Raw genomic sequence first — 15411 nt, forward strand, 5'->3', positions numbered from 1 at the left:
ACAACTGTGTGTGTGTGTGTGTGCGTGTGTGTGCGTGTGTGTGTGTGTGAGGAGAATTGATCACATTCTCATATTCTCATTACGCCTGGGGACTTTTTTTTGGGTGCTTGCGCGCACTTGTGTGTGTGAGAGGTTGTTCTATTGGATGTGAGGGACAGGTGTGTGTGTGTGTGTGTGTGTGTGTGTGGTGGGGGTGGGTTAATTAGGTGAGTTTCTTCATCTTGATATGAACACACACACAACACATACACACCAGAGTCCTGCGCTGACGTCAGAGAGACGCGCCTTAAAAGCCAAAGAGCGCATCATAGGGAGATGAACGGTTTGATCACACACACACACACACACACACACACACACATACACACACAGTCGCTTTGGATTGTAACCTAAGCAGGGACACACACTGTAGAAGCTGCAGCAGCGACTTGAGTGAGGCGGAACCGGAGGGGGAGCCGAGAAGTTACTTTTGGAAGACTGTCCTTCGCCGTGCGTAAAATGAAAGTGGTGCGTAAATGTCCGCGCGTCCCCGTCTGGATTAGGTGGTAGATGATCAACTGAAAAACTCGCTCGGAACTAGTGACAGCGGTGAAAGTCTGCCTGTGCCACGGATGCTGTTGCATGTGGTCCCGGGTCTGCGCTCCTGCTCCTGCCTGTGAGATTAGATTTGAGCCATGGCTTACTCTCAGCTGGGATACCCCTACTCCACCGCACCGCAGGTACTGTCGATATTTTACGCATGTTTACCGACATTTAAGTTACGACTTGACTTGAGCCATGTTAATAGACTTGCTAAGCCTCAGAGAGACGATAATTGTTTTCTTGGTATATTCTTAAAATATGACAATTCCGCCTCCAGACTATTTCCCGTGCGTCTCCTTGGCATTTAAAAAAAAATGATGTCTTCCAAGATTTAACCTAAATGATCAACTGACTTGTAAGGCAAATAATAACAGTGTCAACGAAATGCAAACTGTAAAGAGGCAATTTTGCATTGGAATTTGTTACCGTAGCTATATTTTTTAAATGTTTTAAATGTTGGCAAACTTGTCACTTCTTTCTCTGTGACGAGTTGTGTTAATCGTGCAATTTTCTTGCCAAAGTTTCTGATGACTTCAAGCTCTCTGGCCGGTTGTCTGGAGCCGGGGACGCCTCCGTCTCACCCGGTGCTGCGCTCCCCCGGGCACCAGCTCACCCCGAGCACCGGCATCGGAGTCTACAGCGGCCCTTACCCAAAGAGCCAAGGTTACTACAACACCTGCACCAGCGACGCCACAGCGCTCTATCCCAGAGTGAGTCTCACAATTCACTTTCAGTTCATTCACAAGACAATTAAGTATTTACTTAAATTCCTACACGAGAATCGTAATAACGCATCCGGGAACCAGGGACCCTGTCATTCTTGAAGACTATACCTTGTCTGAAATGATATGGAAATGTTATTTGAAACAGAAAAAAATGGAATTTAATCATTTCCAGCTTTTTTCTAAAGTCACTCGAGTGTTCCTGTTGTTGGAATATTTCAGGGATTCTGATGAATTTTGTATTTATGTGAGTTATGTGCCAATTATTTTTCAGGGGCCACTGGATCCAAAAGACGGAGCTGCATCTGTGCATGTGGGGACATCTCAGACTCCTGCCTACTACCCCTATGAATACACATTTGGACAATATTCTTATGACAGATATGGGTAAGTCTCGTCCTTATTTTCCACATTTAAATTTCTATCTTTATGGTAGACGTCCTGCTAAGGAATGGAGACTTAGAGAGGAAAAATATATATCATGTGTCATAAACTCTCACTGTCTTGGTATTGTTATTATACTATAACTATAATATCCTCTCCGGGATTTAGTGGCTGGAAAAGGTGGAGCTTTTACAGCAGTGGTTTTATTGTTAGTTTCTATCCTATAAGACATCATTCATATATTATTTAATATATAGTTTCTCATAAATGACAGGCTCACTCGCTCACTTCCACTAAGACAGAGCTGAATATTATGTGGAAACTTTACAATTTTCTTCAGGTATTCCTGCTCTGATGGTGCTTCTCGTCGTAAAAACGCCACCCGAGAGACCACCAGCACCCTGAAAGCCTGGCTGCAGGAGCACCAGAAGAACCCCTACCCCACCAAGGGAGAGAAGATAATGCTCGCTATCATCACCAGGATGACTCTCACACAGGTGAATAGGGGTTGCATTTAGTATAAGTTTCAACTCTGCTGCCCAATAATGAGTCCCAGTTTGATTTTCTTTCAATTTCCTGCCCTTAACTTTCAACTGTTCTCTTTATCTGTTTGCGTAGCACATTTTAAATTTGAATTTTAACAAATGAGTCTCTTCTTTACTTCCTATATTCTCCTTTCCTTCCCCTCCCTTCTTTTAGTCTGCCCTTCATGGCTGTTTAACTTCCTTCTTTCCACTATCCCTACGATTTTATCTCTTTTTATGACCTCTGCTCCCTCGCTCCCTCAGGTGTCGACATGGTTTGCCAATGCACGCAGGAGGCTGAAGAAGGAGAACAAGGTGACGTGGTCACCGCGAGCTTGTAAAGGCTCTGATGATCGGGGCTGTGATGATGACAGTGATGAAGCTGAGAAGCCAGTTAAAGATGAAAAAGACCATCCTGGTAAGCATAAGGCTTGAATCAACCAGTCACTGCATTTCTCCTGTGTCAAGGTAGCATGCACAAACTTATTATTCTTTGTATGATTGATTTTTGCAGATCAACAGTGTGCCGAGCTGCAGAGTGATCTCGAGGACTTCGACCTGCTGGAGTCCGATGCTTCCGACTGTGAACCGAAGCCACAATTCCTACCTGAGGACAATGAAGAAAACCCAAACACAGATCTCCCACATGAGCACCTCACACACAACCCTGAAACACTTCACAGAAAAGACAGATTGTCCCCGGACTGCCCCAGACTCACACCAGTCCAGCACCAAAACACCTCCTTCTTTCCAAACCCAGACCTTCGAGACACAGATGCGAAGCCGAAAATATGGTCCATCGCTCACACCGCTGTGTCTTTGGATGGCAGCTTGCAGCCAGAGTACCCTCCTTGTATGCTGTCGTCCAACGGCTCCTCCTCTCCTGTGTATCCGTCAAGTATGGGGCTCACTAAGGCAGACAGGCAACAGGAATCACCAGTCGCCACGCTCAGAGAATGGGTGGACGGAGTATTCCATGGTCCCCCTTTCCAACAGCCCAAACCAGCTGAAGTGTGGAAAGGCTTTAATGATGCCGCGATAGACATCAGAATACCCGGACAATCCTTTGAACTTGTTAGGTCTACTTCATCTTTGTAGTCCAACCAACCCATCAACAACGGAATATTTCAAAGACTGCTGGACATGAAGTCTATATTGTGTTGTTGTGACCAATTGACCATTTGCTGAGCACCTCCCTTTTAGTCACTGTGGCTACGCCAGTCAATCTTTCCATTCTTGCACAGTAACTTTGGCAGATGCAGCGGTCAAATTTGTGAATATTTTTAAATAGGTTTTAAGACAGAGAGAGAGAATTTCAAACTCCTCATTCATCACATTGTCCATTAGTTTAGTTGAAAAACTCCAACTCTGACTGACTTTTTAAAACTGCAAGTTGTAAACATGTCTTAAATATGCACTTGACGGCCACATAAGCCTACAGGATATTAAGCTAAAGGACTGAGGCGAAAGTCTAATGTCACAGGGAAAAAGTCGGCACCATCACCACTTAATGATCAAAGAAGACACGCAGGCTTTTAAAATGTGGAGTAATCAGCGCGTTTTGCAAATGTAAATGTGATGTTGCTGGAGTGTAAACAAAACCTGAATTGCTCCTAAAGGAGCAGGGCAGGGCCGTTAAAGTTAGGATTGGTAAGTTTAATGGGATATCCTTTTTATTTGTTGAAATAGAATGTCCTGATAGCCATTAATAAATGAAGTCGTCTGAAAAAAGAAGAGAAAGAAAAGCCCCTGTCTGTGGCCCTCGCAGGGCTGTAATAAACACGACCAATCATTTCATCTGACCGAATGCCGGAGAGACATAAACCGCTGAAACAGAGACGATAGCCAAAAGTTAGCGAGTGAGTCACGTGTGCGTGTTCATATTTTTTGGTGGCCGAGCTTTAACAAGAGGGCTGATTGGAGGGGATGGGACGTATTGGTTGCATATTTTTGAAGTGTCGCCTGCTCTTGCTAGCTTTTCCTGTATTACCTACCTTAGCTTTAACGTTAGCATGATTGCAACCTGGACTGACTTCTAAACAATGAGAAAAATGCTTCACCGTGGATTTGCTAGAAGTGAGTGGCTCTTTTGTTTGAACCCACGAAAAAATATAGTGAACGCTCGTTGAAAATAATTAGCAGAACTTAACTAACCTAATGCTACAGACAGTAGTAAGCTACAAAGCTTGGCTTGCTGACGGTTGCAGCTTAATCCAATTCTTACACCTTTGCACTTTTATTTCTGGTTTTTGGAAAGAAAATTTCAACAACCTCCAAACTTGTGAGAAAACGAGCCAAGTTATGGACGCTCAGCTACAAATGGCAAAATTGCTGTTTGGCAAAAGGTTTAAGCGAATGGTCAATAAACAAAGTGTGATCCTTTTTGGACATTTTGATATGCCCTCTCTCTCTCTCTGTCAACTTTGATTGTTATGGACAAATCTTATGGACAAATGTGAGCAAACAACTGTGACCACACACACACATACACACACACACTTCCCTGCAGCAAGGTTGTACGATTCACACACATAAAAATGATACAATATTGTACACATGCACAATAGCCTGCACATGCACTGAGTCACAAAAATAAATGGTGTATTCTGTAGCATGGCAAAGTTTTCTGTGTGTGCCCTTATGTCCGCTGTCCACTGTGCTGGAACCACTAATGTTATCAGTTTAAATGTTGTAAACCCTGCTCAGGGATAGTGGAATATACCTTTGCAGCTGTGTCTGTGTACGTGTGTGTGTGTGTACGTGTGTGTGTGTATGTGTGTGTGTGTGAGTTTTGAGGAAGTGAAAGGGGGGAAGTGGGTGGTATTCAGCCGTGACTAATGGAAACACACAGAGGAGGGTACTGCTAAATTGTTAAATCGATGCCACTTCCACCTCGGCTCCAGATATAGCTGCAATCAGCGATGCGTCCCTTTTCATTAGGCGTCTTTTGACTGTCAACCTGGGACTGCAAGAAAATCCACTGTGTGCCAAATACTTCATGAAACCTCTTAAGTAATTTTAAGAAAGTGTTACATCTGTATCCACTTAGGTGATTTTCTGATACAAGCAATAAGAAGCATTATACAAAATAAACAGAAAAATAAGGCAGGGATCAGTGAGGCTGAATATTTTATATATATATATATAAAGAGAAAATTTCCACCAGCTTCAATTATTAAAGAAATCTTCACAAATTTAGCACAAAAACATTTAAACCAACACTTTCTAAAACAAAGCACAACAAGAAACAGTGAGAAATATTTTTTTCGCTCCCATCTTTCTCCTCCTGCTGTTTTTCGATTTAGGAACAGTGATAAAGTATTTATCAGAACAGAGGAGGGATCTGCCCAGGCTTTGTATGGAATTAACCATTTCGGATTAAATAATTCAGGATGAATTCAACCGAGAATTTCATTCTGTTTCTGCCTCATAAATAAGTAAGATTCAAGATGATAAATAATGACATCTGACTTCTTATTTCTGTAAAGTTTCCTTTCTCTTGGAGGTAGGCTGCGGAGATATCTTTTTGTATTGTTGCAGTTTTTTTTCGATCGAAACCTGATGGAATGGATTCAATTGTGTTTCCTTTTTGAAAATCTTTCGATGATGACAAAGGTGTGGAGTTCTGAAGGATGTAGAATGACGGGGAGATAAGAGGTCGGTTCGGGGCTGAGTGGAGTGTCCTCACCTTTATCTGTTTGAGACATGACTGCAAATATACATATAAACACAGCAGCTGAGTGCCAAACATTAAGTCTCTTTTTATTCAAATAATTTTTAAAAAACTCCCAAGTTCGCATGTTTTCAGTGTGAAAAAAAAAAAAAAAATCATTGAAGCTTTTTACCCTTTTTCACAGCCTTTCAAAATATTGGTATTTGTTTGAAGAGATCACTCAAACCCAGGGGTATCGTAGAATCATGTGATTATTTTATTCCGTTCAATTCTCATTTGATCAATAATAATAAAAAAAAAGATATTTATATTTTCTAAGCAAGGTTGACGTGCACTTGGGGGCAGCAGAGACAAGTCGTGACCACAAATCTAACTGTATTATTAAACTAAAACTTGCACATGTACACACCTGGTAGACGTGAAACATGAAGCAATGTATAAATTCACAGTTGCTGAACCTCTTTGTTCTGTTTTGGTCTTTACCAACTTTTGAGAGAATTATTTGACTCTGAAGCTGCTAAGTGCTCCACTTACTAGAGAAACGTTTTTATTTCTGTCTGCTGTTTGGTCATCTTGGTTGGATTTTTTAGCATTTTTGCTGAAAACAACTTCTTACTGTGATGAACACCATGAGAGCTGACAGAAACCAATACAGTAGAGGCCAAAGTTGCACACCAGCAGAAAGCTGCACTTACTATGAGTGAAACCTGTCACATTACAAACTGCAATGTACTAATATAATATAACATCTAAAATACTAAATACTAAAGATGTAAAAAAAAATTGTAAATAATATATTCTAATGTGAAAATATTCATTACAGCCATTCTCAGAGAATCCCTGAAATTGTTCTGCACAGCACAGTATATAATCCTACTTTTGTTGACAGAGGATTTATTTGACTAAACATTAACATTTTAAAGCGGATATTCTAAAGTCCAAGCAAAGTCAGCCTAAACTTCAAATACCTTGTCTTGATTAATTCATTATTAAATAACACTCAAGGTTTTTCCAAATAATTCCTCTCGGGGAAGGTGTGAAGAGTAAAAAGTGTGAAGTTAAAACAGTTTTACAGATACAAAGGTACAATTATGATGCAAAATACTGTCAAAATAACAACATGGCAGATTTCCGACTTGTTTGCTTTTTCTTTCCGTGCAAGATTTACTTTAGATCATCTCACCCCCTTTTGTCCCATTCTCTATCTGCTCCACTGTAGCCACCGCTCACCTTCCCTTCCTCTTCCTTCCATCCCTCGCTCATTCCACATTCTCCACACCCCCCCCTCTTCAGCCGGACCCTCAACTCGTCTCACCTCACCTCTGTCTGCTCTCCATACACCAGCTAGCCACTCAACAGTCGTCTGACACGAAGGCCTGCTCCCTGGGCCATATAATGTGATTAAGCCGCAGTGTGTTGCTATACAGGTCGGGGAATGTCGGACCCAATGTTTACTTGTCTGGCCCACACCATCGGGAGGTATTTGGCCCTTTGTGTGTTATGGAAGAATGGACACAGATGATGACATAAAGGTGAGGAGGGAAAAAGTGACACAGTAATAACTAAAATTAATTTGGGATATTACTAATTCTGAACCCTGCAACCCTGTTCCTGAATCACTTCTACTTTTGAAATTTCAGTTGGAATGTCTGCCCAGGAAGTATTGACAACTTCAAATTGCTCCTCTCTTCACTTTCTGTCTGACACCCATTTCCTTTCAACACCGTCTGTGTCAGTGTCGCATACTCAAACACACTGACACACACACACACACACACACACACGGAATGGCATACTTATACACACGGCTCCAAGTCTCTTGCGTCTTGTCACACATACTTTGGTTTTCCGGGGCTATCAAAGTGCTGAGTGCAAACTCTCTCCTACAAAAACTGTCACATGTCGCCAGAGGTGTCTCGCTCCCTGTGGTAACCCCTCCAGAGCTCCTGGCACAAGAACAAGTCATTATTTCCATGGTAAAGGTCAGAAGCTCTGTCACCTGACTCTAAAGTGGCGCTGAGTGGAGTCGCCCCAAGACAATGACCAAAGGTCAGTTTTCTGTTTTGCCTCTCGTGCAGCGAGTGTGGATTTAAGGAGGACGGGCTGCTCCCAGATCTGCCTATGAGCCCCTTTTGGTCACAGTGGCTTCCAGACATGGAGGTTCAGATAATTGGCTGCGGGGAGCTTCATAATGAGCCTCGGGGTTTGTAATGTGACACATCTTAAAAGGAGAAATATTTTAATAGGGCAATTACGGCGATGAGGAGGATGTTTTGTGTGGAGTGAGTGATTGTTGTGGAGCGGTGCTGTGTTAAAAAATTCAATGGCATTTAACTCCATTATCTACTGTGTGGCTCAGCGGTGAGGAGATCTTCAATATGATTACTGTCTCATTTAAGCTTATCTTAGTCTGAATGGTCTAACCCAACGCTGCAGGTCATATTATGCTTGAGAGTTGTATTTGCTATTATTATTTAATATCATAGCGAAACAACGAGGATAACTGGATGTAGCCGTCGACTCTTGTGGTGAATTGACAGCTCAGGATTGAATGAGGATAGAAAATGTCTGAAAATTGGTTCAGTCCACCTAATAATCTGGAGTTACTTGACATGATATTAGAAAGCATTACATTACGCTGGGTGATGCCTTTAAGAGCAGTGAATAATTAAAGAGAGCAGTTAAACCCAGCTCAAAAACACAGTGCTGTTTAATTCAGCACAATTCATATGCTCAGTTTCATCTGAAGATTTTGCCCCCGGCAATGCCTCCAACTCAATCAACCACCACCTCTGAACCGCTCCGGCTTTACCAACCGCAAGACCCACCATCCGGCTCTCTGACACTGACCCGGCTCGCCTGCCTCATTTTAACAATGCACCTCTCTCCCCTTCACTCATCCAAAGTGGTCCGACTATAGATGAGGTTAACTACAGCACAAGCCTCACTTCCACGAGTCACCAGGGCCAATTATATCAGCCTGACTAGTCTTCCCAACCTGAGCTCCATGGTGTGGAAAATGCAGTTCCACTGGCTGCATCACTGGGGACAGAACAGGCTAGTGCTGTCTGGAGCCGGAGCCAGGCGCGGGCCAATTTGGCATGCAGAGGTCTATGGAGAATAAGCCTGATGAAATATATATATGATCTTCTTCAAACATGTATTGTTCCGCGCTGCTGTGTCTTATCAGGCTGGCTCTCTCCTGACGTCTTCCCGGCAGAAGACATCAAGAGGCAGAGCGAGACTCAACAGCGCAGTGTGTGTGTGTACGTGTGTGTGCAGGGGGGTGGGGTGCATGCGGAATGCTAAGGTTCCCTCAAGTGTTCCTTACAGTAAACAGACTTATCTACTTATTGATGAGAGCATTGCAATCACAAGCAGTTATTCGTGGAGGAAAATAAAGAAATCCTGCTCCTGCACACAACAATGGAGCAGATGACAGAGGTGCACTGTGGCTTTAATTCACTGGCTTTTGAATGGTTGAAATCAAATCTAAGTTTTATAACCAATACCAAGGTTTGGTCTTGTCAGTGGGAAACAAAGTCAAAACCATGGCTTTTATTTCTGTACCAAGTAGCCTTTGACTATTTTTTTTGTCCTCTTATCTTAACATTGTATATAGGACACTGCTGACCTCTGCCTGTCACTGTGGGAACTGCATCCAGCCAACCAACCACACGTCGTGCTGATAAGTACACCTGAGCAGTAGCAGCAGTTGTCTACACTCTGTCAGTTGAACCTTTGACAAGAAACATTTTTATGTATGCGTTTGATTGTGAACATTATAACCGAGGAAAATGTTGCAATGATGATTTCAACAGGCCTCATAATGAAGATCACACTTTGGATTAGACAGAGAAGATATAATTTATTAACCAATATGGCAATTTATACAGAGAAGCACAGACAGAGGAAATGTTTCAGTGATGATGCTTCTGCTTGAACTGTAATCCACAGTACCCACATGTGCCCACTTTTGTGTCTTTATCCTGAAAAAAATATTAAAGACAGTGTTTACAATTGGAACCTTTGCATAACCTGTTGTTTGGATAACTACAGAAATACATATAGGATTATTCCAACAGTTGAGGAGGTCATATGAATGCAATTCACAGATTATATTTAAATGACACGACTTATGATGACAACGAAAACAGTTTCCCTTCAATATCTCCAACTAGGAGATTGCGTTGTCATCCAGGTTTTTTATCCCACTTTCTTTAAAATAGTGAGATAGGGTGTTAGCCTTAGGGGAGGTATGCCCTCTCCCAGCATTCTAGTTTCCCAATGTAGGCTCCTCAGTATGAATTCATTCATTCGGAAAATGCATGTGTCAAAAGATTAAAAGATTCTAATACACGTTTATAGTCAGCTTTCTGCAGAAACCTGATTTTTTGACATGATGCAAGAAAAGACAATTCACTTGATTACAGTTCAACATTGTGAAGTCCCTGACATTTTTGGGGGGCTATGGGGTCATCACATGGATCATGTCAAGATGATAGAGATGGACTATCAATTTTAAATAAGCCACATCAACAATTAAAAATGTAATTTTGAGCCACAACAACTTGTGAACAGATGTTAACTACTCACACGATGGTGGTATGAACCCAAGTTGCTGGGTGGACCAACCACTTACAATATTCACATACCTTTAGGAATGGTCAAAATGCACTGGCTAAGCTTGCACTTAAGTGTTTTTATGAGTATAGTGTGTGCAGGCCCTTACCAGGTTGATGTAGACTTTGGGATGTCCCAAAGCTCCACCGCCTCCATCACAGGACACAATTCTGGCCTGGATGTCAGTCACAGGCTCCTCTGCCACCAAGTTGATGGCAAAGTTCTTATTCACCTGAACACAAACAATATGATTTCTGTAACTATCAAACACACAATGAGGCAGTAATGTACATTCCTGATGATACAGATTCCCAAAATGTTGCCTATCCTAGGTTTTACTTTTTACAATCACATGTTCAACTTCCAAAGACATATACAAGGTCAAACTGAAGACCAATGAGTTTTCTTAGACTTTTGACTGCCCTTAAGTTATTAACTTGTTTTATGATTTTATTTCATTCATGTGTATCTCTTCAAATTTTTACTTAACATGACTTTTTAACCTCTGGTTGATTTAAATGTACTTTACGAATAAACTTGACCAGAGTGCTATCTATTCATTGGCCCACATATTGTTTTAAAATACACGAAGTAGTAAACATTGAATGTTTTCACAATTAAAAAAATAAAGCAATAGCAGGTGAAACTGTCTAGACAGCTAAAACAGCTGTTACAAAGTGCTTCACAAAGGGGACAAATGATATACTTCAAATTCCCAAACCAAGGAAAACTAGGACAACATCATTTAAAGGTTATGGCAAAAGAAAAGAATAGAAGGTTTCATTGTGTGGTGCAATGAGGAACAGTTATTTAGAAAATATATATATGTTCTTTAGCAAGATTTAAAAATGTCTTGTGGGGGCTTAGTTGCAACCTGGTGTCAATAAACATTTCCATTGAAAATAGTTGTTAAGTTAGCTTAGTTTTTGTTGTGTTGCTTATGAGTGCCTCCTGTTTATTAGGCCTTATTAAGACAGATCAACAGTCTCAATGAGGTTGTTTAATTAAAGTTAAAAAAGCTTGTGAGTTGCTTCATACCTCTTTCTGTCTGCCAACGAATCTGGCTCTCCTGGGATCCTTCTCGTCAAACACCTGTGAGGAAAACACTTGTCATCACTTGGAGTCAAACACATAAACATCACATTTAGCTCCTGACTTGTGATTAGCGGGCTGAACCAGGGAGCTGAAGCATTAACTGTCCTTTCTAGCAGAGATATACACTGATCCTCCCTGGACAATGTGGAGGTTGTCATCAACGGCTCATACTCAGATGTTGGAGGAATGAACTGACGTGCTAACCCTGCTAGCCACACAGACGCTGCTAGCCACACAGACGCTAGGCTAATGTTGGCTAGCATCAGGCCACCCGGAGGGACCAATAGTAGAGAAATGGCGGCTTTAACCTTTACCTGGCCGGTGTGAGTGATGGCCTCCCCGGTGCTGGACACCTCTACACTGTATCTGTGAGCAGGCACCGCACTGAGCCTCACAGCTGGAGCTAGCACCTTAGCATTTCTACTGAAGGACAGAACTCTGACCACTGCGGCAGCCATGTTTACACCAGCCTGTATTTCCCAGGATGCTTTGCAGGTACACTGGAGAGAAATAATTAGTTGCCCCGCGTTTTGTCTTACAGTCACTGAGTACTTTCTCTGGCCTTCATATGTAGTCATTTATTATTAAAGATAACATATTGTCCTCATCTTTATTATAGTTAGGATTATACAGCGCCATGAGAGACATGATTTATATGTTGTAAGAAAGGGAAAATGTCTGACAGGCGAAACTGAGGGCACACTGTATTCCGGGTTGTTATCGCAAACCGGAAGCAGTTGTACGCTCACAAGGATGAACAGCAGCGCAGTCGTGTTGCTAATAAAAACACAACATTCCTGGGTATAAACCCGTTTTAACACCCCACGAATATCTGACAGGTTTGTTCCCGTCCTCTGAATTTAATCAAATGACCAAGTCATGTCGAATATTGTTGTTTCGGTGGTTTTGATGTCTGTCTTTGGCGCTAGCAGGTTAGCTCATGCTAGTCTCCTTGGCATGTTCCCCAGCTAAGCTACAGTAACACCGGGCTGTGGTATTTCCATGTGTTCACTGCACAGACTGTTTACACTTGCATTATTTCCTAATGCTGTAGGAATCAGACTATGTAGCAGTGTGGATCATATAATGGACATTTTGTAATGACTCGGTGTAACTCCGTTATATTATTGTTATATTCATTCTACAGTATGTTCATTCATTCTGTTTATTTTGATCCACATATTCAATTTCAACGAGACATTTTGATCCAAACAACAAAGTAAATAAGAGCATAACAAATATATATTAAGATCAAAAAGGTGTAGGCTGAAGCAATAGCTTATGACACCTACCCATTATACACAGTATTAATTTTGATTGGCTATATATATATAAAAACACCTTATTTTTAAAACCTTTTTTTAACAAGTAAAGTGAGCTACACATTTTTGGTCCCTAGTTATATTAATCCCCAACATTTTACCCCTTTAACACATTCACATCTATCTATCTTTATATACTGTATTTGTCCATTCCCTTGTTTTCTTAAACTTACCCAGCCTATATTGACATCAGGGATATTCATGTTCATGTCGAATTATATGTAATGTAATCTGAGGGAAATAATAATTTCAACATATTGTGGAGTCAAAATGCAATATCTAAATTAGACCACAGTGTGGCTGGAACTAACTATAATTTACATTGCTGAGCAATCTGCATAATGTTTTTGTCCAACAAAGTGCTTTGTCTGTAAAATGTCAAAAGTAACAACTGACCAGATAGTGTGTCTTCAAATATCCTGAATGTTTGACCGAAAATCCCAAACCCAAAGATATTATGTTTATGTAACATAGAGAAACAGCACAACTTCACATTTGAGAAGCTGGAGCCTTACAAACTGACGCATTACTCTGTGATCAAGGACTAATGATTAATAGAGAGTTTTGTATAAAAAATGTCACTACATTTTGCAGCAGTAATTGCATCTAAATGAATTATTTTCTCCTCTTTGCAGCCTTTGCCACGATGACGCCCCTGCTGTTAAAGCACCTGGCTGCCTCTCTGTCTCGCCAAGTGGCCCAGATGAGCCGGTTGAATCTGAGCTTGTCCTCACCGGCAGCTAGTGCTTACAGATGTCTCCGCACCTTCACTGCAGCTCCCCGCTCCCTGCTCCTGTCACCAGCCAGAGTCGGCTCCATCCAGCCCCCCTCGACTGGCTCCTCTGCTCAATGTGGACCATCTTTGTTGGGACAGTGTCAGCATCTTCCCTGCATCCAGCCCTCTGCAGGGATGAAAACCAAGTCTGCCCTGAAGAGGCGCTGCAAAGAGTGTTTCTTTGTTCGACGGAGGGGACGTTTGTTTGTGTTCTGCAAGACAAATCCAAGACACAAGCAGAGGCAGGGCTAAATTGTTGATGGAGGTTTGAAAAATTGCTTTGAGATTGTGAACATTCACAACAACTGTGCTGTAATAATAAATTGTTTGGATGAAGAACCTTTATCATTTTTTCACTCCTCTTCTGTTTCCCTCTAATGGTCAAAAATACATATTTAATCGCAGTGAAGAAACTGAATTCTGACATTTTGTGAACCATGATTTCCTTTAACCCCCTGCACATTAATCACAGATGTAGGTAGTTCAGATTTCTACAAACAACTGCTTTACTTAATTATCTTTTTTTTATTTGAACAATTCTGTTATATTTCATGGAACACAACTTGTTGGGTAGTAGCTTATCTGAATATTGTCAAAGGTTCTGCAAATTAGGTCCTCAGTTACTGAGCATTAGTTGTATGTCAGTCTTCCACATGAGGGAGCCAAAGTCTTTGCTACATTCATACAGGATCCAGCCTGCTTTTGAAACACACAAATGTCTCTTTGATGCCCTCTTTCTAACCAGTGCTACCCTTCGTAAATTGTCCCTGTCATCCTCTGGTTTACACAAATCAGTATTCATCCTAACAAAAAAAATACAAGAGAATCTTCTGTTGAAGGTTTTCTCTTCTGAGAATGTAACTGTTGCTCTATAGCCAGCACTTGTATCATTGTGTTACCTCTGAAAGCTAGAGAAAGCACAATGCACACAGCAACACTGACAGACTGTGACATGCAAACAAAGCAGCCACAGAAACCTGTCTGGTTTGAAATGTGTTTGGCAACAAATACTGAGTCTGAGCCTGCCACCCTGCATGAATAGTTCTGGTTAATATTTGCTGAAGGAGTAACAATTAAATTGATTTAATTTCATCTGAATATTGATTTCAGAGAGCACATATTGGCTTTTATTCAATGGCATTTCACTGAAGCACCTGACAAACACGTAATAAAAGAGAGAGATAGATCCTAAAGGCAGCATCCTGTTACAAGTTGGTAAGAAAGTTTTTCCTCCTCAAAAGAACTACAAGAATTGAGCAGTAATCATTAGTAGTTACAACTCAGTGAGCAGCTTGGTGACTATAGAGGTTTATGAGATGAACACATGCATATTTGGTTTGGAGCTGATGAACCAGTCGGCCCAAATGTAGATCTGTCACCTGCGGTCATAAGACAACAAAGTCTGTTTTAAAGGAGCAGTCGCTGTCCTGTAGAAAATAAAAGATGCTCGGCAGAAATGGACGTGTAGATCACACACAGGAGGAAAATCAAACTTCGAATAGCTTCTGAATATAACCAAAGGTCAATCACCACTGACATCTCAAACACACACACAGACAGTGAGTGCTTATCATCGTATCGGCTGCCTGGTGTGTGTGTGTGTGTGTGTGTGTGTTTGCTGGTCATGCCTGTAGGGAAGTGTCAACTTTTGTACAAAGAGGTTGAATTTAGGTTTTCTCACTTAAAATGTAAATTTAAGCACTTCCCTAAA

The 15411-nt window shown here is 41.4% G+C and overlaps 2 protein-coding genes and 1 long non-coding RNA gene across 3 annotated transcripts; 2 read left to right on the forward strand and 1 right to left on the reverse strand.

Moving 5' to 3' along the window:
* Window positions 1-287: 287 nt before the first annotated feature.
* Window positions 288-3482, forward strand: irx4b (iroquois homeobox 4b). The gene is made up of 6 exons (XM_034599887.1): window positions 288-719; window positions 1104-1292; window positions 1579-1691; window positions 2029-2185; window positions 2477-2630; window positions 2727-3482. The coding sequence occupies exons 1-6, from the start codon at window positions 675-677 to the stop codon at window positions 3308-3310; spliced, it is 1242 nt and encodes a 413-aa protein (XP_034455778.1). The 5' UTR covers window positions 288-674; the 3' UTR covers window positions 3311-3482.
* Window positions 3483-9733: 6251 nt separating this feature from the next.
* ndufs6 (NADH:ubiquinone oxidoreductase subunit S6) lies at window positions 9734-12094 on the reverse strand. Its single transcript, XM_034600424.1, has 4 exons — window positions 11918-12094; window positions 11547-11600; window positions 10618-10740; window positions 9734-9874 (listed from the first exon to the last, which is right to left on the reverse strand). The coding sequence occupies exons 1-4, from the start codon at window positions 12059-12061 to the stop codon at window positions 9806-9808; spliced, it is 390 nt and encodes a 129-aa protein (XP_034456315.1). The 5' UTR covers window positions 12062-12094; the 3' UTR covers window positions 9734-9805.
* A 154-nt stretch (window positions 12095-12248) lies between these two features.
* Window positions 12249-14045, forward strand: LOC117770740. Its single transcript, XR_004615441.1, has 2 exons — window positions 12249-12442; window positions 13561-14045. It is a non-coding gene; the product is annotated as an uncharacterized LOC117770740 (long non-coding RNA).
* Window positions 14046-15411: the final 1366 nt, after the last annotated feature.

The sequence above is a fragment of the Hippoglossus hippoglossus genome, chromosome 11 (assembly GCF_009819705.1).
Source record: "Hippoglossus hippoglossus isolate fHipHip1 chromosome 11, fHipHip1.pri, whole genome shotgun sequence".
Taxonomy (NCBI): Eukaryota; Metazoa; Chordata; class Actinopteri; order Pleuronectiformes; family Pleuronectidae; genus Hippoglossus; species Hippoglossus hippoglossus.